At 54.3% G+C, this 23168-nt stretch overlaps 1 protein-coding gene across 1 annotated transcript; it reads right to left on the minus strand.

Moving 5' to 3' along the window:
- Positions 1 to 908: 908 nt before the first annotated feature.
- Positions 909 to 8420, minus strand: LOC309416001 (uncharacterized protein; the record flags this gene model as incomplete). Its single annotated transcript, XM_082013739.1, has 10 exons — positions 909 to 912; positions 1612 to 1717; positions 2002 to 2041; positions 2289 to 2535; positions 2653 to 2764; positions 2988 to 3180; positions 4521 to 4618; positions 5026 to 5316; positions 6688 to 6930; positions 8309 to 8420. The coding sequence occupies 10 exons, from the start codon at positions 8418 to 8420 to the stop codon at positions 909 to 911; spliced, it is 1446 nt and encodes a 481-aa protein (XP_081869865.1).
- Positions 8421 to 23168: the final 14748 nt, after the last annotated feature.

Here is a 23168-nt window from a genome sequence, read left to right on the forward strand (position 1 = left end):
GACATGGGGGCTGCAAGGGATTTGAGAGCACACAGGTGCCTCAGCTCTGGCCACAGCATGGGCACAGAACACACTCCTGCTCAAGATGTGTGTTGAGGGACATCACCCGTCACTGATTCCCACCACACACCCCATCCAAATGCATGTCAGAGCTGCTCAGCACAGCCCTGGGAGTTGGGAAGGCTGTCTGGCACCCTCTGGTGCCCTCCCCTCCACCCTGACACGGGGACACAGCAGCCTTGCTCACGTCCTCCCCTCAACAAGGTCCTTTTAGCTCCTTGGAGGGGAATATGACCCCACAAGGGCAATGAGGGGACCAGGCAGGAGCTGTAGTGGGGCAGGCAGCCCCCTGCAAACCACAAGCCTTTATTGGTTGCCCAGACAGAGCAGGCAGACTCATAAAGGAAGCCCAGTCAGGCAAAGCTCCAGCAGAGTCCTGGATTTGGCTGAATATCAGCAGACAGAGCGGGGAGAGGGGTTGTGAACCCAGGACATGGCAGGATCATGGACCATCCCTCAGCCTGAGCCTGTGTGAGTCAGGGACTGGGAAATCTGGTGTGCAGTTCTTGCTTCCAGGAAAGCAAAAATGAAAGCAAAGCCTAAAAAACAGGAACTACAGAAAGCTGCATTCAGAGGCCTTACAACAGCAGTAAGTGAAAGTTGGGAGGTAAAGGGGGTGAGGAAAGAAAAAGCTCACAACCCTCCTTGCCCTCCTGTTTTCTTCTTGCTCTGATGAATTGGACGGGACCCCCAGTGCTGGTCACAGTCACAGGAGAGCCAGAGGGCCCAGCAGCCATCAGCACAGAGATGGGGTCATCCTCCCCATCTTCTCCACTCCCTCATTGCTCTGAATGTCTCCTGTGGTCCTGAGCAGGGGTTGGAGTGGCAAATCTCCAGCCAGGCCACCTTTACCTGTGGAGACCAAGGTCACCCAGGACAGAGGCTGCTGCATGCTCTCAGCAGCGTTAAGGAGCTCACACCACCACAATTGCCTCCACAAATGAATGTGAGATGGGCTGGAGCACGGGGCAGTGCCTGGCACAGCACAACCCCTTCAACCCAGATGTGCCCAACCACAGGTCCCCAGAGGTGCCCACTGGTGCCCAGGCGAGAGCAGCAGTCCCTCATCTTTCCCATCCCAGCAGATCTTTCCCCTGGCAGGAGTGTCATGGCCATGGGTCCCTCAAAGGGCTGAGCCATGAGCCATCCTTTGGGGTGCCCGTCTTCGCTCACCCCTGCCCCTGCTCCAGGCTGGGAACACAGCCTGGAGCCCCGCTGTGCTGCCACATGGGGCTTAGCAGGCAGAGAAGTCCTGACCGCACCCAGCACCACAGGGCAAATGGGGAGGTGCATCAGTGAAGACGATAAGCAGATGTTTCTCCTGAGGGTCAGGGTCTTCTGGGAGATCTCTGCTTTCCTTCCAGCTGCTGCTCATCCCTACAGGCCTTTCTGTGGTGGTATTCCAGAAAAATTGCATTTTCCTACCTTTTTAATTATCTTCCTTAGCTTTGCTGGGCAAAGACTTCCTTCTCCTGGAAAGGCAAAGGGGAGTCCAGAATAAGAGATTGGTGTTGCCCATGTCCCTGCTAAACCTGTCCCTTTCCTACTCACCTGGAAAGCATGAACCACAAGATCCCTGCAGACAGGAGGAGGAGCAACAGCAGCACAACCACCCCAATCACAGTCCCACGCCATGGGGCCAGAGGCTTCTCTGCAACTAACACACAGCCAGGAGTGGGTGCCACAGCCTCGACCACATGCTGGTGCTGGCCCCAACGATGGCAAAGGGTGTGTGCAAGTGTGTAGATGTGTGTCATGTCTTAGGTTTCTTCTGGAATGGAGGATCAACCCATGTATGGGAAAAAAAAAGTTTCCTCTGCCCTCCATGAGACCCCGCAGCTCCTGCGCTTGGCCAGCTCCTCTCCACAGGAACTGGCCAGGCTGGGAAAAGGGAACATACGGGAGAGACTCGCAGGCGCAGGGAACGAGGAGCCCACTTACCAACAGAGAAGCTGTAGCACACGCAGGTGAACTTCTCCACCTGTTGGAGCAGACGGGAGGGTGAGCTCAGGCCACTCCTGCCCTGCTGCCCACCCTGGGGGCGAAGGCGTCCCACCCACAGCCACCGAATGCCCCAGCTGTGGCTGAGGACCCCGGGGACACTGTTCTGCCGAGGCGCCCAGGCTCTCAGCGCAGCGGCATTGGCAGCCAGCCCAGACCTCGCCGAGGGGGGGCCTGGCCCCGGCTGGCAGCGTCCCCGGGGAGCAGGAGCCCCCCGCGACGGGTACCTGCGTCGAGCGGTGGACGAGGCGGAGAAGGGCCGTGTAGTTCCAGCCCGGCTGGAGGGCAGCGTTGTGGTAACCCTGCCCGCGGGTCCCGTCGCCCAGCACAAAGGCCGTGGGGGTGGAGAGGTTGAGCACGGCGGCCATGTAGGCACCGAGCGGCCGGCTGGCGTTGAAAGGCGGCAGCTCCCGCGAGCAGGCGCCTTCCACCGCCGTGCCGTTGTGCGTCGCGGCCACGATGAGCTGGTGCTCCCTGCCAGGCAGGGCGGTGAGAGGGACGACCGAACGGAGGTGGCTGCGGGCAAGCGCTGCCCGTGGGGAAACCCATCTCGGGGCGGCGGCGAGCAGAGCTGCCGGGGGCTGCACTCACCTCGCCACCTCGGGGGGACGGGCGATGGGGCGGAGGGGAAGCACAGCCGTCCCTTGGGACGGCGAGATGTCACGGACACTGCGGCAGCTGATGTGGAGAGGGTGTGGGGTGTCTGGAGGGGAAGACACGGGGGGGTGAGCACCAGCACGCAGCACGGCAGGGGCTGCGCGGGGCGCAGGGGCAGCCCCGGGCAATGCCGGCCACAGAACACAGCTCCGCTATGACCAGGCTCCTCCACGCCGGCCGGGAGGCCGCAGGGGTGGGGACAGAGATCTGCCTCAGCCAGGGCGCATGCCGCGGCCACCCCGGCGGGGCCGGGACACAGCGCGCCTTACCCGAGCTGTTGGCCTGCAACTCCCACAGCGACGCAGCCCCGGCTCCAGCGGCCGTGAGTCCCTGCATCGTCACCACGTAGCTGCTGCCGTGGCTGTGCGCCGGCAGCGGGTGCTCGGTGACGGAGCTGCTCAGCCGCCACCGCTCCATCTCCAAGAAGCCGCTGTCCTGCGCGCTCGTCCTCGTGATGTTCAGCTGGGGACAGGAGGAAGAGCTGGAGGCCAGCAGCTCCCACCTGCCCTCGGCGAACCTGCCACAGCACGAGACAGAGCAAAGCACCCCGGCAAGCCTCCCCTTCCCTGCGCCTGCCCCAGTTGTGGAAGGCTCCTGGACAATAACCAGCAGAAGCCTTGGCTCCATGCGGGGACCTCAAAGCAGACAAGAGGAGGGTAGGAGGAATTTGGAGCCAACACTCAGAGACGTCAGAGTGGCTGCCTTTGTGAGCAAAGGCCCAAGCCTCTGTGAAGAGCTGAGGACAAGAGGGAAGCCATTGGTTTCAAGAGGTGCATATACATGTAATACGCCTGAGGCCAGGACACCGGTATGGTATTGCGAGACCGCAGGCACTGCGGTGACATCCCCTGCAAGAGAAGCCCTGAACTTCTTTTTCGTCCTGTGCAAGGTTGTACTATGAAAGCTTTGTCTACGTGAAAAAGAGAAGACAGAGTTCCTACAAGGGATACATTTGGGGGCTCCTCATTTGCCAATGCATCATCTGAATTTCTGCTGAAGTCCTGGGCCATCCTCACCGCTGTCAGGGTCTTTATGGAAATGCCATCTTAGGAATATGAAAAAAAGGAGTTAACTGAAACCAGAAAAAAGGTTTCCTTTCACAAACAGAGGTGTCTGGGAGCAGGGAACCAGCTGAAACAGACCCACAAGCAACGCCGTCAGGACTGCTGTTTGCAGGTTTCTCAAGGAAAGATCTAACAGGGGCACAAAGAACCAGCACATCTGGGTCCCAGTCACCCAACAGCAAGGTCTGTCCGCAGAGAGAGCATAGGGCACACTGGTAAGGGTCTCACCCCCCCTCAGTGCTAGAAAGTGGGGCTGCACTTTGGGAAGAGCTCCAAACCCGCAGTCAGAAGAGGTGCTTCTAGCCAAGCACTGAGGAAAACTCAAAGGAATGGTGCAACTGTCCCAGAAGAAGGTGGCTTTTCAGAGGACGACTCAAACCACAGGCTTTGCTGTGGCAGGAACCAGAAACAAGCACACAAGAAGCACAGGAAATGCTGGGAGGCTACCCCAGCAGCACCGTACACCGAGTCACAAAGTCTGACAAACCCCAGGCTGAGTACCCAGGAAGGAAGCCCAGAGGGGAGGGAGCATGCCCCACCTCTCTGAGCAACTCCACAACAAGAGGAGTGTTGAGGGTGAGCCAGAAAATGCTCATGCTCATCACAGCCAGTTATTCACCTGGACTGGCTGGGAACTGCAGGTGATCACAGTTTTCCCTTCCCCACTTTCCTTGCCTGCTTGCATAGAGCTCCAGGCAAGGTGAGGAGGACTGTGGGGAGTCCGTGGTCCCCTGGTACCTGGTATCCAATGATCTCCCCTTTGCAGGAGGGCAGCGGCTTCCACCTGAGGGACCCTGTGCTGGGATCCAGCCACAGCTTCTCCGGTTTATCCGGCACTGGAAGCACAGGAGGAGGGCCCCAGTCATGCCCCGGCACAGTGAGGAGGGGCTGAGTCTGGAGCAGGGTGCAGGCAGCTCCTGGCCCAGGGGACAGGCTGCAAAGGGACCTCCCAAGCAGGGTTTGTCCCCCACAAAGGCTGCGTGTGCCGCAGCAGCAGCAGGAGCAGCAGCTGTGCAGTGAGAAGAGGGAGAGTGAGAGGGGACATGAACAGAGCATACTCCGGGGTCCTGCACAGCCCCTTCCCCAGAGACCCACAGGCACCAAGCAGCCCCAAACCCAGGAGCACCGCTGCATGGGGTGCATGAGCAGGCTGAGCTGCTGGGCGAAGGGGACGTTTATCCACCTCCCCTACCTGTGACACAGCCCAGGACTGTCCCTTCTCGCCTGTACTCTGTGCACATACCTGTTTCCTCCGTCCTGACCAACCACGTGAAGAGGATGGTGCTGGGGGGCAGAGAGATGGTGACACTGTAGTCAGTGAAGGGCTGCAGAGGGGGACAGGTAAATGTTCCCTCCTGGCCGTGTAGCACCTCCTGTCCCTTCACCTCCTCCGCCTCACAGGGAGGGGACGAAGGCCCTGCCAGACGGCACGTGGCCCGCATGCGCTGGCAGGTGTCGGGGAGCCTGCAGGTCCAGTTCAGTTTGATGGTGCTGCTGGAAATCTCCAAGGTCCCAGGAACAACCTGGAGGACTTCTGTGAAGGAAACATTGCAAGGGGGTCACTTCCTTCCCTTCCCCTCCCAGCCTTGCAAGGATGCTGCGCTCAGACAGCCCTGCTCCCCGCAGCCAGGAGGGAGCAAAAGTGAGAGGCTGCAACTGGTCACTCCAGCTCTCTGGTACGGGAGCAGGAGGGGTCTAGGCAGGAATGAATGAGAGTGATTGTGTGGTCTACTATTGCTCAAGGCAATTTTCTCCAACGAGTCAAAACTGAGGTGTCTTGTGGGTCCCAGCATCTACAGGCGAACACATGCAGCTTTTAGAAAGACCTAGCCTTTTCCTGCTCTGAAGAGACCCCAGGAGAAAGCTTCATCTTCCCTGGCAGTGTAGTGAGAGGTGGAGCTCTGGGACAGCAGAGTAGCCCACCTACATCACAACCCCAGGAAAAGGATGGGGGGAATCGGGGCCCCGCACTGCTTCCCCCAGGACCTCAAGGGACTGGGGCACCCACGAGGGGCTCATACTATGCACAAAACTTGCACTGTGACTGATGGACTAACATTTGACCCTGGTGCCTTGTGGCATCATCTAAGAAGCCAGGGCTACCTCACGCCTTTGGAAGCTGCCACATGAAGTCAGTAAAGCACCCAAAGAAACCAGGTGGGCCGGGACACCCTGAAAGCTTGGGCCATGCATGGAACTGTCCCCAGAGGAGATGTCACAGGAGAAGCATCTCCTTCGCTCCCACAGACCTCCCCATACTACCCCTGCTGACAGCTGCCTGCAGGAAACCAGCCCTGAGACCTCTTGCTGTGCCCCAGGTCTCAGGGCACTCAAACAAGCTGGGGAGCCGCAGAAGACTATTGTTTTCGAAACTTCAGGGATGTCTCACCAGGTTCCCAAATCAGCCCACTATTGCCCTGTTCTTCCTTGGAGGGGACCTCAGTGCTTCAAGCTGTGAGAAGATGGTGCCAAGCCTGTGCCCACTAAGACACAGAGCCTGGAGGGGACCCGCCTACAAGGAGCAAGCTGTGATACATCTACATGGTCTGAGAGGGCACAGGCAGCAGAGCCTTCTGATTCCCCTGCCCCAACCGTGATGCCATGCAGACCACAAACTCCACCACACATAGCTTTCCCATGCTTCTCTCCTTTGTGTATATGCTGTTGCCAGATGCCCTCAGGGAGACCTTTATCGCCCATACCTTCAGCAAGAATCTCTCACCCACTGGTGAGCCAAAGGCTGGGCTCAGGGCAGGCTCAGGGGCTGCCTCCACTCTGCCTTCAGCAGCACCTACCCTTCCCCCAGGCAGGCAGAGAGCCTGAAACCTCCTCCACACACAGCCTGGCTTCCCCTGCTCCGAGGGCAGAGCAGGGCAGCCAGGAGAGCTCCTGACGCCTCCCTTACCCACGCACTGCACGTTGGACCGAATGCGGATCCAGCCACCTCTGCTATCCCTTCCACGCCACACTTCTTTGTGTACAGGTTTCCCATGACTGATGGACTGGACTTCACTGGCACATTTGACATGGCTGAAGGATGGCTGGAAACCATCAGGGCAGCTCAGCAGCACCTCCTCATTCTTCTTGTACTTCTCCTGGTCTGGTGCCAGCTGGAGTCTTGAGTCCCACCTGGGCCTTTGGCACATTTCTGGTGGAGGTGACAGCGGGTGTTAGATGGGCTGGAAGGTGATGAGGTAGGGCAAGGATGGGTGGTGGGAGAGAAATCCCCACCAATCCATCCAGCCCCTGAAGGGAGAGGAAAGGTCACACAACCATCTTCCATGATGGATGGGCATGTTTGGAGGGGGATCTCATTGTGTACCTGAAGCGTGAATGATCACTCATCCATGAACCTCCCCCAGCCACCCTTGTGTCCAGAGACACTATATTCCCTCCTCCACAGTCCACAGCCGGGAGTTTGCCAGGACAATCACCCCTGCACTGGGGGGCCCCCTCCAGCCACTCATTCAGACATGTCACCCACGCCAGCTCAGGCTGCCCTTGATGGGCCACGGTCCACCAGCCCTGCTGGGGTGCGTGTCTCTCCAGCCATGGCTCATCCCTCCCACAGGGATCAGAGATAACCCTGTTACACTTCTGAGGTCACATGCAGTGGGACAAGGGGATGAGCAATGCCTTCTCCATTCACATCCTCTGCTTTACCACAGCCCCTGCCCCTTTTCCCTACCACAAGCCCTGCTCCCTTCTCCACATCTCCTCCTCGCCACATTCACCATCCTCTGGGCTGAGTGGGCACAGCCTGTCCCAGCAGTTTACTGAGTGCTGTGGCAAAGATTCCTACAGGCACAGATGATGGCACTGGGGAAGGAGCCCTTCCCTGCCTGCAAGAGGCTCTGGGAGGCCTCAAAGTGCAGAGGAGGAATCTCACAAGGTTCAGACCGCCTTCTGAACAGCCTCAAAGAAGTACAGGCATGCCGGTGAACAAGCCATTTATGGTCAAGCTTTGTTCTCAAACAACCCTGGTTACAGAAGGCAAGAGATGCACAGCTAGAGCACCACAACCAGCAGCTGTGTCCCACTGACACACAGCCACGACCTGCCCCAGGCACGGGCACCCAGCCGCTCCCCAAGCCCAGGACCATCCAGCTGGCAAAGAGGCAGCAAGTTCCCTTTTGCTCCGCTCTCAGCAGGCACAGTGTCCCTCGGGCACACCTGGGGACAGGGTGTGTACGGGAAGTCATATCTCTGGACACCTTTCCCCTTATTCACAATTCATGGATTCATGCCTGATTGATGCCTGCAACCTCCAGGGAACAGCTCAGTGCAGGGTATGACCCATCCCCAACCATCCAGCCCAATCCCATCCTTCCCACAGCACCCCAGTCGCACCCACGTCATAGCTCTTGCCCCTGAGGTGTCCCAGAGACAGCAGGCACCCCAGCTGGCACAGCCCTAAAGGGTCTGCCAGGGCTCCATCCCAGGGCTACATGCAGTAAAGTTGCGTATCAAACTTGCAGGGGGAGGAGCAGCAAAATCTTCTCTTGAAAGGAGGAACTACTGCTTACCTGTTTCCCAGGGCATTCCTTGGACCTTGAGATCAGGTTCCTCCTGGACCTGTGCTGCCAGCAGAAATACAAGGCCCAGGAGAAAGCTCAGAGCCAGCAACTGCAGGGCCATGTTAGCATGAAGTCGCCGGCAGGACCCTGGTGTAAAGAGCAGCCACTCCTGCTGTGCCTCATGGGGATGTGCCCATGAGGTAGCCCTAGTCCTCCTGGCATGGAGAAAGAACAGAACAACACTGTTAAAGAACAATCCCACCAAACTACAGCTCCTCTGGCCCCAGGGACTACGGGAGAGAGCAGGAGTACCACTTAACACAAGGATTCATCTCACAGCTCCCCATGTCTTTGCTGAGCACCAGCACCACCTTCCCCTGCGACAGGGATGCTGCTCTGATTGCCCCGGCTTCGTCTGTCCACCATGCAGCAAGAACCAGCCACCTCCTGCTCCCAGGGACACTGCCCACTCCCTGGAGGGACACTGCAGCTCACACGCTCATGGAGGCTTTCCTCACACACTGAGGCTCACTGCCTTCCATTCCCAAACAGGGCTTCGCCCCACCACAACCCGACAGATGCCTGAGTGTCTCAGGACTGATGCAGACACCAGCCTCAGCCCTTGCCCACACAGTCACTGTGGGCAGAATGGGTTAAAGACATGTAGCAAATGTGCAGGGAGAGGAGCAGCAAAATTTTTTCCTGAAGAGAGAGGTGCAGCCCACTCTTACCTGCCTCCTTGACTCGCTCCTGGTTCTTAGGACCAGGGTCTTTCTGTCCCTGCGCAAGCAGCAGAGGTGCAAGCACCAGGAGAAAGGCCAGAGCCAGCCCTCTCAGGGCCATGATGGCACCAAGTCCCCAGGCAGGACTCAGTCTGAGAGGCTCGGGAAAGGCATCTGTGTAACCCGGCGCGAGAGAGGTGCAGACACAGAAATGAAACAGCCACATAGGGAAATCACATGTGGTGCACAAAGCTTCCTCTTTGGAAAGAGAGCATCCCACCAGCCACAGGGCTGCTCCTCACCTATCTGCCTACAGCTAGCGGGTCCAGGCTCAATGGGATCTCCTGGGTGCCTCGGTCCAGCCGTTTTGCTGGCTACCTCAGGTCCCCATAGCCGTGCTCCCACAAACATCCCCAAAACCTTCTCAAGTCTGCCTCACTCCTGTCTCTGTCCAGATCCAGTGGTGGACATTGGGGAAAACACCCCTGGTTCACCTGCCCAAGCCTACTCCAGGGTGCTCTCATCATGCATCACTTTTGCCTTGAAATATCTCTACCTTTGCCCTTGAACTAACCCAGACGCAACAATCTTGCTGTTGAATAATAAACACCACCAATAAACCTTCCAGATCTGACAAGCTCCTGAACCAGCCAGATGTGGCTCATTTCCCTTCTCCTCTAAACCTTTCTTGATACCCTTCTCTGAGCTACAATTTCTCAGTGCCTTCTAGGATGCCTCAACATGGACAATGCACACAATACTGGGGGGTAAGAGAGTCCTCCTGGAGCTGGATGGAGAAGGATTATTCCTGTCCCTGGCTAGGTTAGGCAGGGTCTTTGGGTATGGGATGGAATTCCCTGTGCACTCCTCATTTTGGGCCATAATCCCAAGGCTGGCTTGCTCACACTCCTCCAGCCTTCTGTCCCCAAAAACACCATCACCAAGCTCTTCTCTGAGCCCCTTTCCAGATCACATACTGTTGCATGGCATCAAGCTTTCATGAGTGCTGGCTCCCTGTGCTGTTGCAGCTCCCCTGGGCAGCTCCTCTTTCAACTCTATGGCTTACACAACCTGTATCTCTCTGTTTTCCTGGTCAGAGGAACATGATTGCTCTGTTGTTCAACGTCATCAATGTTCTGGGCATGAGTGCTGTCACCCAGGGTGCTCTTCACCACCCAGCTGGGACTGGTTGGACCAGAGCTCCATGGCAGGTCCTTTCCCAGGAACCACCATCCTCAGCACCACAGGACAGTGCTTCGTGTATCTATCTGCATTACTCCAGTAGAGCAGCAACATTGAAGGCTTTCTGAAGCTAGGTGTCTCCTAAGATCCATTCAGGAACATCACTACATCAAATCCAGCTGTCTCACATACAGATGTTGAGAGACTGATGGGGGAAAGTCTTCTAGCAAGCTTTCAGCAAGAGGAGCAGCAGCACTATGTCATGTCCTCCATGTTTCCTTGGCATTCCCTGAACTTTGGGAACCAGGTTTTTTTTGTCCCTGTGCTGCTGACAAAAGTGCAAGCAGCCAGCAAAAGTGCAAGGACCCAGGAGAATGGCCACAGCCAGCACTCACTGGGTAGTGTCCTCATAAAATCCCAGCTTTAGATGTAGACATTCTCACTGCTTCTCTTTGCCATATGAAAGAAGCAAAAACAGTGAAAGAAAACAGCCGAGTTTCAAAAATGCACGTGTGGTGCAAGAAGCTTCCCGTTGCAGCTGATGTGAGCATTTCTTTTCTTCTCCCCTATCCTGAAATGCATTGGGGCCTAGCAATTTGCCTTTGGCCTCTTCCTCCTTAGAAATTTATCATTTTTTGAGATTTGTTGTCTCGGTGTATATAACATGCACTAGAGAAATGCTGAAGAAATACTGAAAGCCATACGATTCAGTCGTATGCCTAGCTCTTACACAGTCTAACATTAGAGCTATTAGTTCAACTGGTGATGCCTTACATCACTGGGAAACACACAGCAGCGTTCAAATGAGAGAAGGTTTCCAAGGGACTTTTCCAAGACCACTCACTGCGTTTCCAAGAGCAAATCACATGTGAGTTGCGCATATTCTGCATACACTGCTCTAGCCCTTGCAGCAGGACTGAGTCTAACAGAGCCATCTCAACTCATCTTAGATGCTTTCTAATACAGATTTCCTGCTATAGCATACAGCGGATGTGTGTATTTTTGCACATAATAAAAGCCAGGCAGCCACATACCTTTCTCTCAATGGGGCTGAGGCCCCAAGGCAGTTGATTTGATCATTGTAAACATAATTGATGGGCTGTTTCCTGAAGGTCCAGTTTGATTGTTAGTGAACTAACAGGACTCAGATCTTCAGGCTGAAGAGAGAGAAACCCAAACCACCTAAAATTTACAATCAGCTTTACTTCTAATAGGCAAGAACTCTGAGGGCTCAAAACCATCCATAAAACCACAAGGAAAGGAGAAGTAGATGTGGCTTTTGAGGATGAGGCCTTGTCGAAAGTGTTGCTAACATATCCACCATGTTCCCCTACAGTAAAGTCTATTCCCGTGTTAGACCTCACAAATAACAGAAATATATCTGGGGCTTATCCCCACCCCTACTCCATACCTGTCCTTGAGGGAGCCTGGTGTGGTGTGTACCTATACATCATCAGCCATGGCCATGGTGATGGCAGTGTGCTGAAGCCAGGCTGGGATGTCATCTGTCGTGGATGTCCAAGCAGGACATCCCAAAGGTGATGGGTCAGGATCAGGCCTGGGGAGGGTAATCCAGTCAGAGCCAGCCCTGGGATGGCCAGGCAAGCGTCTGCCACCTGCACAGCACCAGCACATAACCCTGTGGGATCTGGGGGGCTGGATCCCCACATGCTGCTGCTTCCTCTCCAGGACATGGCGTCTTCCTCAGTCAGGGCTGCAGCCTGCGGTGCCAGAGCCCACAGGCTCTTCTGGCAGGGAGAGCTGGAAAATGCCCACAGGATCCTGGCTAAAGCCCTATCCCAAGCCCTGCTGTGGGGTCTTCCTCACCCCTCAAGCAACCTTCCCAGCGCCAGCAGCCCTGAACCTTCTTCCATGGAGAGATCTTGCAGTGCCATCAGGGGGACAAAGGCCCTGCACCTTGCCACCCTGAACTTAGGAGCCCTCCAGACCCTTCTCCAAGGTGACAATAAAATACAGATGTCCCAGTTCCCTACAGCACATCTCCCCCGGAGCGGGGGGGAGAACCCCAGACCTGTGGGCAGAAGCAGGGTAAGGGGAGCCCCAATAGTGCCAGGGCGCAGAGGCATCCCTCCAGGGTGACAGCCTGGTCATGATGGGTTATCGCAGTCTGCCTTGGGCCCAGCAAAACATCTGGGAGCTCTGCAGGGAGCTGTGCTGGCCGGGGCAAGGTGTGGCATTGGGGCACCTTTGCTGTCACCCAGCTGGTGACAGCAGCTGGGGCAGGGACTCCCTCTTGTGGCACTGGCCACCCAAGGCTGCCATCTCTGCTCCCACGGTGCCTTATGGAGCCACCAGGTCTGCCCGTGGCCTGGCCTCCCCCAGGACAGGTGGGCTGAGCATGGCGATGCGAGGGAGGACAGCCCGGCAGGGTGCAGGGGTCCCAGGAGGGCGCTGGGGGCCGGGCAGAGCTGTGGCAGGCCCTGGGGGCCAGATGGCCATCCCTCCTTCCCCTCTGACTGCTACAGCAACCTCTTTCCAGGGCAGGGAGCAGGACCTGCTGCCTGCACTGCACCGTGAGCATCTCCCCACCTTTCTGAGTCCACCTGTGAATGCCCCCCTGCCGTGCCTCTCCCCAAAGAAGCATAGACCCATAGCCAAGCAGGACTTTCTGCCCTGGCACCGCCACCTTGACGCATGTCGCTCTGCAGCGACAGCCAGCCCATGGCCCCCACCCAGGTGGCCAGGCCTCTCTGGCCTTGTGCTGCAGCCCACACCTACCCGAAATACACCCCCACTCCGCTCTGCTCTCAGACTGTAACCCTCTCCCATCTGGCTGCACACTTGCTGACTGCCCAGAAAGATATTTTTAGCACACAAAATTGGACATATGCAGTTTGCAGCTGGGAGCAGGGTGGAGTAAGGCTGGAGGGGCACGGGGTGCTGCAGTTTGGTTTGAGAGAGATGTGCTAAGAAATGGGATTTCCAGCTCTGACCTCCGAGCAGTTCCACATCTGGTCCAGCCGTTCCTACTCCCATCCCCAGGGCCGTCTTCAGCACGTTCCACCCTGGTTCTTGGACAGGGAACTTGGCTAAGGCCAGAGGGTGGGAATCTGAGACGTGGAGCAGCATCTCAGGCCAGACTAGCTTCTTCGCTAAGCCCTGAAGGTGCCACTTTCAGGTCAGGTTCTCTGCACCAAGATCAGTACTTCTGGCCTGCTCTTTCTGCCCCATATTTCATACCCACATGCCCCCATCTGCCCTCTGGCAGGGGTGGCATATTCTGCCTGTGGTCTCTCTCGCTGCCCAAGTGGAGCAGCTGTCTATCTCCTAGACAAACCTTCTGCCTTGCACCTCCTTCCTTGCACAGGCCTCTCTACATTGCTCCCGCTGAAATGCTCCACCCAACGCCATGTGCTGTGGTGACGCCTCACACGTCACAGCACTCTTTCATAGGCAGCAGATGGAGTACATGTCTTTGGTGGAGTCATGAGTCTCTCCTTCCATGCACGGGTCTTAAATAAAGGGCTTGGCCTTTCCGCTTTTCAGCTCTCAGCCTGTACAGCTTCCAGAGGAAAGCAAATCCTGAGGAACCGCCTATGCCACCCAGGGTAGCTGGGAACAGAGAAGTGCCCAAAATATCCTGAGCCCGGAAGGAACCAGATGAATAGGGAAGAAAAAGCCAAGTAGCTGTTTCACCAGTGGCCTGGTGGGGCAGGGGGAAGGTGGCACAGCTGGTGGTGTTAGCTGGTCTTCTGGGGACCACACAGCCCCATCAGCGCGCCGGGCGCTGCACCAGTGATGCCCTGGAGGAGGCATCACTGCTGCCAGGGCGGCTCTGAGCTGGTGCAGCTCACTCCTGACTCGTCCCAGGATGTCTGTCCATGTCCATGCAGTTGCCATCAGCATGGAGCTGTGCCTCCCCAAAGCAGCTTCCCTCACACACTAGGCACCAGAAAGCCAAGGTCTGGGCTGGGCCCCTGCTCACCCCTTTCCTCAGTGTGTGGCCCTGCAGGCCCCCCTGGGAGCCTGCTGGCTTCCCTCAGCCTTCAGCTTCTGACCAAGGCTTGTCACGGCATGACTCGGTTCACCACAGAGGCTGGGCAGGTGGAGGAGGAGGAGGGAGGAGGGCACCGCGTCCTGGTAAGTCAGTGAGAGCGGTGGGGATGGCACGGTGCCCAAACCCAGGGAGCAGCTGCCCTTTCTTGTAGAATACGTGCATAAAGTCACATGCACTTCCAGACCAGGATCAAGCCAAGGCAAAGACACTGAGCAGAGCTACAGCAGCACCACAGCTGGCCTGGGGGCAAAGGGAAGGTCCCATCTCATGCGACAGCCTCCCCGGGGGAACCCCCACTTAGCCTGGCCTGCTCCCCCTGAGCCAGCAGAAATCCCACAGAGCCCCGGGCCATGCGACGAGCGGGCTGGGGAGGAAAGTCCCCCAGTGGGAGGCAGTGGGGGGGAAGGGTGGATGCTGCTTCACGCCTGCCACGGGGCAAGTCAAGTCTCCGGCTGGCACCAGGAGGAGGATATCAGCCTCCCTCCGAGGAGCTCGGCAAGACAGTGCCTGTGATGGTCCTTCTTCATGAGAGCCCAGGCTACAGGGCATCCACATGGATGCTCTTAAATGTCCCATAAGGATGGACTCACGGTGCATCATGGTGCAGCTTACATGTGAGGTGCTGGACTGGTGGTGACACACTTGGCTCACACACAGCCTTCAGCAGCGGGTCTCTCCTGGTTGTAATTACCGCAGGAGACCAGTTTGGCCAGTGCTGGCGCAATCAGCTAGTGCAGAACAAGGGCTCAGCAGGGTGGGGTGGCCAGCCACCCGTGACACAGGTGGACAGAAATTAGGCCACAGTAATCAAAGTTATTAATGTGTTGTGTTGGCATGCAGGTGCTGCCTGGGAACAGGGCTCCAGGGTGCAGGGCACAGCAGGATCAAAGCCCTGCCCCATTCATCTCAGTTCTACCTTTCCCTGGAGCTGGCAGAGATCCCAGGTCAAGGCAGCACTATCACCATTTGTCCTGGCTCAAGCACCATTTGCTTCTGCTGCTGCTGGCCTGGGACCATCAGCCTCACGTGTTTGGCACTAACGTAGCTGAATAGGACCCACTCTCCTTCCTGATTTTTTACCCACTGTGGGATACAAGGCTGCTGCATGTGGACAGCCCTGCTCCCTCTCTCTGTTGTGTTGTAGAGATGTCCGCACACAGAACACCACCACATCTCTTTTCCTTGCCCTTGTCTTCGTGGCAGACCCTGGCACACCTTGTCTGTGCCAGATCCATCCGCATATGCCAGAGTGTAGGAAGGTTTTTCAGCCCAGGCCCCATGCTGACGCACTTCCTCAGAGGCCAGGGTGCCTTGACTCACGGGAGAGGGCAAAACATGAGAAAGGCTGGCAGCGCTGCTCACAGAGCTCCTAAATCTAATGACATTTTCAACAGCTGGGAGGAACAATAAAGAGCTGTGATTGAATTTGCCTCAAGCAGTGGCACGATGGCGACTTCCACGCCGAACTCAGAGCAGCTGCCTTCACTGCTGTGGTGGGTTGACCTTGGCTGGACATCAGGTTCCACCAAGCTGCTCTATTACTCCCCTTCTCAGCGGGACAGCAGGGAGAAAATAAGATGGAAAAAAACCCATGTGGGTCAAGATAAAGGTAGTTTAATAAAGCAAAAGCAAAGGCCAGGTGCAGAAGCAAAGGAAAACAAAAGATTTATTCTCTCCTTCCCACCATCAGGCAATGTCCAGCCACTTCCAGGGAAGCAGGGCTTCAGTATGCATAGCAGTTGATCTGGAAGACTAACATTGTAAAAAACTAATTTCCCCCCGGCCCTTTTCTTAGAATCTATTGCTGAGCTGTCATCATACAGTATGGAATACCCCTTTGGCCTGTTTGGGTCAGCTCTCCTGCCTATGCCCTCTCCCATGATCTTGCCCATCCCCAGCACACTGGTGAGGGGGGGGAAAGTTGGAGAGGCAGCGTTGATGCTGTGCGAGTACTGCCCAGCAGTAGCCAAAACACTGGCATGTTATCAACACCTTTCCAGTTGCCAATACAAAGCACAGCACTATGAGGGCTGCTATGGGTAAAGTTAACTCTGTCTCAGCCAGACCCAAGAAAATCTTCACCCCTTATTCCGTGCCATTTGTGTCATGCTTAGGTCCCACATAATTTAATACTTACATAGATGTCTTCTAACCTTTCCATTGTATTTCTCATTGCTGAAATCCTGTCTTACCAACACTTAGAACTTATACTACATACTTAAGCCATCTTTATACCCAACATAGAGATTTATACATCCTCATTAACTAACATCCCCTGTCCTTTAACAGATAGATATTACTCTCCCATTTTATGGGCTTCCTCCCCTCCTCCAGATGTTCACAAGAGCAGGCTATGACTTAGGCCTCATCTGTCAAGATGGGTGCTCAGGACAGGAGAAGCATTATGTTTGATTGTCAAGCACCAGCACTGGGTTGGTTTGGGTCACCGCTGCACTCACCTGGTCCCTCACGAAACTCACTCACTTCAGGTCATTCCTGCTACATTCCTACAATATACAACTCACATCACAGATTATTTCTCCCTGGAGGAGAAATAATCTCCTGTATAATTTATCTGCAGTATAATCAATCTCCTTGAGGCACACACCGGGTCTCCCCATCCTTCCACATTACCCACCAAGTACCCCCAGGTCTTTGAGCAAAGACAATCCCATGAGTGGGTTTGCCTTTTCCCATGGGAGGAGCAATCCGGACTGCCTTCCCCAGCCACTTCCCTGCGTGCACTGCAGGGATCTTATCTCCTCCCACAATATGCAGGCATTTTGCCTCAGCAGGACCAGGACAGTTCGCAGATCCTCTGGTCTTAACTAGCCAAATGGCTTCTGCTAAATTTGTATCCCAGTGCTTCCATGCCCCATTTCCCAATGCTCTCAAACATCATATTTAGCAGTCCATTGTATCTCTCAATCTTTCCACAGGCTAGTGGGTGATAGGGGATGTGATACACCCACTTGATGACATGTTTCTTGGCCCAGGAGTTTATGAGATTATTTCAGCCATGAGTCCCATTGCGTGATTCAGTTCTTTCTGGGGTACTATGTCACCCCAAAATTTGCCTTTCAAGGCCTAAGATGGTGTTTTGGGCAGTGGTATGGTTTACAGAGTATGTTTCTAGCCAGTCATTGATTGCTTCCACCATAGTGTGTATAGCACTTGCCTTGGCGTGTTTGTGGCACTGGTCCAGTATAATCAATTTAACAAGCCTCACTATATTGAAAACCCAGCCACCACCCTCTATTCCAGGGAGAATCCAGGGAGATGTTACTCAGGTGGCTCACTTGGTTGCAGCACATTTCACATTCGTAAGTGACCTGTCTGATGGACTCAATGGTCCACCCCTAGAACATGAGCCCATCTGTATGCTGCACCTCTTCCAAGATGCCCCAACGTTTCGTGGGCCCTCAAGCTACAGATAGCTCAGCCTTAAACTCCCAGTCCTGATCCACCTGAGCTATGTCAATTTTGGCAGCCTTGTCTACCTGTTCATTGTTTCGATGCTTTTCAGTGCATCTGGCTTTTGAGCATATGAGCATCTATATGATGTACCTTTAAAGCCATGTTTTCTACCTAGACAGCAATGTCCTGCCATAGTGCAGCAGCCCAGGTGGGTTTATCCCTGTGCTGCCAACTGGTCTTCTTCCACTGCTGTAGCCACCCCCATAGGGCATTAGCCACCATCCAGGAGTCAGTATAGAGATAGAGTACTGGCCGCTTTTCTCATTCAGCAATCTCTAGGGGTAGTTGGATGGTTTTCACTTCTGCAAACTGACTTGACTTACTTCCTTCAGTGGCCTCAACAACTTGTCATGTGGGACTCCACACAGCAGCTTCCTACTTCCAATGGTTTACTACAACACAACAGGGTCCATCAGTAAATAAAGCATAATGCCTTTCATCTTCTGATAACTCATTATATAGTGATGCCTTTTGGGCACAAGCCACATCCACAGGCAATGTTCCAAAGTCTCTACCTTCTGGCCAGTCCATGGTCTCTTCTAGGATTTCTGGTTTGGTTTCCTCAGTCGAGCTTGTTGCATGATCAATGCTACCCACTTACTCCATGTAGTGCTGGTGGTGTGATGTGTAGAAGGGATATTTCCTTTGAACATCCAGTCTAGCACAGGCAATCACAGTGCCAAGAGGCTTCTGTACCAACAACTTCTGAAGCTGCTCAAACCCCCTCATATGCTGCTAGTATCCTTTTTTAAGTTGGGGTGTACTGGGCTTCTGATCCTCGACACTCTCGGCTCCAAAACCCTAATGGTCAACCTCAGGTTGCTCCTGATGTTTTCTGCCACAGGCTCTAGGTGAGACCATGCTCCCCAGCTGCAGTGTAGAGTACATTTTGCACAGCTGGTCCTGTCCAGACAGGCCCAAGAGCTACTGCATGAGCTATCTCCTGTTTGATATGCTCAAAGGCTTGTTGTTGCTCAATGCCCCACTCAGAAAAAATCTTCTTCTGGATTACTTGACAAAGGAGAGCTCACAAGCTGACTATAACCTGGAATATGCATTGTCCAGAACCCCACAAGACCTAGGAAAGCTTGTGTTTCCTTCTTGTTAGCTGGTGGAGACATAGTCGCTGCCTTGTTGACCACATCCATAGGCACATGATGACATCCATCCTGCCATTTTATTCCCAAGAACTGAATCTCCTGTACAGGTTCCTTGACCTTGCTTTTCTTTATGGCAAAACCAGCTTTCAGAAGAATCTAAATTACTCTTTTTCCCTTCTCAAACACTTCCACTGCCTTTTTTCCCCACACAATGATGTCATTGGTGTATTGCAGATGTTCAGTGGCATCACCCTTTTACGGTGCAGTGTGAATTAGTCCATGACAAATGGTGGGGCTATGCTTCCACCCCTGAAGCAGTCGATTCCAGGTGTATTGGACATCCCTCCATGTGAAAGCAAACTGTGACCTCCACTCTGCTGCCAAGGGAACTGAAAAAAAAAATGCATTGGCAATGTCAGTTGTAGCATATGACTTGTCTGCCTTTGACTCCAGTTCATATTGGAGCTCTAACATGTCTGGTACAGCAGCACTCAGTTGTGGCATCACTTCATTCAGGCCACAATAGCCTTCTGTTAACCTCCACCCTCTGTCAGACTATTGCACGGGCCATATGGGGCTCTTAAGAGGTGAGTGGGCCTTGCTGATCACTCCATGGCTCTCCAGTTGATGATCAGTTCATGGATGAGAGCCAGGGAGTCTTGGTTTGTGTGATGTCACAAGTGCACTGTCCTGCTAGCAATTGGTACCTGATGTTCTTCAACTTGCAGCAGTCCCACAATGAAAGGATCTTCCAAGAGGCCAGGCAGGGTAGACAGCCATTTGATCTTCTCTGTGTTCACATTGGCTACACCAAAAGCCAATCGGCAGCCCTTTGGGTCCTTGAAGTACCCTTTCCTGAGGTAGTCTATGCCAAGGATACGATGGGCCTCTGGGCTGGTCACAATGGGGTGCTTTTACCACTTGCCCCTGTTAAGCTCACCTCAGCCTCCAGTACGGACAGTTCTTGGTATCCCCTGTCACTCCAGAGATCCAGATGGGTTCTGTGCCCCTGTACCCTGATGGCACCAGCGTACACGGTGCATCAGTGTCTCCCAATGCCTTGTGCCAGGACATCAAATCCACACAGTCCAGTATACCCGGTCATCCCTTTCCTCCTCATGGCCAAAAGCAGGCACCCTCTTTTCCTATTCCTTGTCAGAGTATTCACTGTCTGACCTCTGCAGTGCCAGACCAGAAGTCCCCCCACCAGGACCAAGGGAGGTGATTCCAGTTCTTCTATGTCTGGGAGATGATTGATTTCCTTCTTGTGTCTCTACAGCAACTAAGCTGACAGCCTGCTTGGGTGGCTCCTTCTTAACAGCTGTCTCTTTCCTCTGAGTTCATGTACAAGAGCTTCCAACTTAAAGGTGGGCTCACCATGCCACTTCCTCATGTCCTCCTCCTGGTCACACAGTAAGAATGAGAGTGTGTCATTCAGCACACGCCTGGGGCTCCCTTTCCCTCTGACTCAGGCAAGAGAGGACTGATTTCTGGAGGCATCCCTGACAGCCAACGCACTAACCCATAGGGATGAGGAGGGACAGAGATTTTCTTCAAAGTTTTGGAGCCAAGACGACACTGTCTCCACAGTTGATGTGTCTATATCCAGACAATACATCACTGCCAAGCTGTTAGAATATGATGCTGAGGCACTTTGAATCACTTTCCTCCACATAGCCCATGTGCACAGGACATCCTCTGGATCTTTGGAGACCTCATCATCATCTAGATCATTGTAGATGACTTCCAGCACTGCTAATTCTCTCAGGTACTGGATGCATTCATATGCACTAGTCCACTTTCCTAGGGAGTTCACAAGATCTTCCTTGAATGGATATCTTGCCCTCACACCTGAGGAGCAGCTGTATCCAGAGACTGTAAATTGCTGCCCCTTCTCCAATTCCTCTCTTAGTTGCCTGGTTTCTAGGAAGGGATTTCAGCTGTTGGGCTTCCTTACCTTCCAACTGCTGGCTGTCGACCGCGTTACCCAGCATTGGAGCAGCCAGGCAGCAATCTGCTCACCTGGCTGATGGCTGTAATCTTTCCACATGTCTCAAGGTTCTGATGAGGTCAGGGACCAGGTAATTGCCACTTCCTGTCTGAATTCTCTCACTCCTTCCTGCAATTTGTTTGTTGAAGGGCCAGCTTCTTGATCAAACCTTTCCTCTTCTTCCTTCTCCCTTACTAAGCGATGATATGCACCCGTTGTTCTCCTGATCTACTGTTTCTTTTTCACAACTGGGGCAATTACTGTAGTTGTTGTTGTTGTTTGGGTCCCTACCTCAACCACAGTCCTCTGAGAGTACTAAACTGTGGCTCGATAGGCACAGGCCAGGCCCCAGTACAGTACTAGGAGCTGCTGGTTTTCATTGGGGTAGGCAAGGCACCCTTCTATCAGCTGGCACATCAGTTTGCCAGGGTTGCTTGCCTGCTCAGGGGTAAAGTCCCAGGTTATGGGAGGTGATAAATGTCCTAGGAACCTGCCCAAATCCTTCCACACACCCTGCCACCCAGGGAAAGGCCACCTCAGGGCACATTTTAGTATCGCCTCACCCAAAATTTGTTTTCTCTTATACCAGGACAAGACCAGATTCCACAAACCCCATAATATGCCAACAGTGTTAATTACTAGTATTAAGCAGCTCACATAAGGGTGAACAAGGACCTCAGGAGCTTGCATAACAAAACCATCCACATCAATGCCGGGTAGGTAGATGGAGATGTATTCCTTCATCCTCTCCACAAAATATCTCCCCAGCACAGCACGGCCATCAATGCCAGGGCAAAGCACATAGACATTGTTTGTGCTAGCGTGTTACGAAGTTCTTTCATCCTCCCCACAAAATAGCTCCCCTAGCACATCAAGGCCATCAATGCCAGGACAAAGCACATAGCCATTATTTGTAGTAACATGTTCCCAACGTCCTCCCAAGCTCAGCAAAATAAAGAGATAAGCAGTGTAGCCAGCAAACTCCGGGACCCACACATACCACGCTTAATGCAAAACCCTTGTTGTCTCATGCCCCACTCTGGGTGTCAAAAAGGGCTGTGGTGGGTTGACCTTGGCTGGACATCAGGTGCCACTGAGCCGCTCTATCACTCCCCTTCTCAGTGGGACAGCAGGGAGAAAATAAGATGGAAAAAAAAAGTGTGTGTCAAGATAAAGGCAGTTTAATAAAGCAAAAGCAAAGGCCAGGTTCAGAAGCAAAGGAAAACAAAAGATTTATTCTCTCCTTCCCATCAGCAGGCAGTGTCCAGCCACGTCTCAGGAAGCAGGGCTTCAGTACTCATAGCGGTTGCTCTGGAAGACAAACGTAAAAAATTAATGCCCCCCTCCCTTCTCTTAGGTTTTATTGCTGAGCTGCCATCACATAGTATGGAATATCTCTTTGGCCTGTTTGGGTCAGCTCTCCTGGTTATGCCCCCTCCCACGATCTTTCCCCCCCCCAGCATACTGGAGAGACAGCGTGGATGCTGTGCGAGTACTGGTCAGCAGTAGCCAAAACACTGGTGTGTTATCAACACCTTTCTAGCTATTGATACAAAGCACGGCACTATGAGGGCTGCTATGGGGAACGTTAACTCCATCCCAGCCAGACCCTATAAACCTATCACACTGAGATATGTTCCAGCCTGTGCTGCCTCAGCCTGCCCTGTGTGGACAGGGTCTGGATGGGGCACAGGGACATGGGAAGGGCTGACAAGTGCCCCCAGTCACAGGGAGCTCCCGATCTTGCTGGTGCATGGAGAGCTGATGCTTCACTTTCCAGCCCCTCTGACACCTGGACAGAGCATCACTGTCCACACATGGCTGTGGCATCAGTGACCTCCAGGTGAAAGGATCCCATGGACATTCAGAGCCCAGCACCATCACCCTGCCCCACTATGCCCCTGCACACAGAGGGGAAACCGAAGAAGTCAGCAACCACAGGAGGACAGGCACACAGATCAACACACCTCTCTGCCTGGAGGTGCCCATGTCCATGCTTCATCGTAGCAACAGCCTTAGCCCATGACCTCCCTTGAACCTGTCCTATTTAGCACAGGACAAAACCATGCCAGGGAACCAGCCAAGCAGTGTGGATGATTACAGGACCATGCTCAGGCCGAGGAGTTACTCAGAGTAACTGCTGAGTGATGCTGGCTTGATGATGGGAGCGCCTTGCAGCACGTACCTCTTGCTCAGGCATCTGGGAGAATAAGCAGGGCTTCATGGTCTCTTCTTGGGGGCAGGAGAGCGGAAGCGACTGGGACCATTTCTCTCACCCATGCTGCTTGTGGCCAGGGTAGGATGCACCCTTCCCGAACAGAAGCTCAGAGCTCACAGGGGAAAGGTCCTCCAGCCTGATGCACTGCTTTCTTTCAGAAGG

This window comes from Phaethon aethereus (genome assembly GCF_964289735.1).
Source record: "Phaethon aethereus genome assembly, chromosome: Z".
Taxonomy (NCBI): domain Eukaryota; kingdom Metazoa; phylum Chordata; class Aves; order Phaethontiformes; family Phaethontidae; genus Phaethon; species Phaethon aethereus.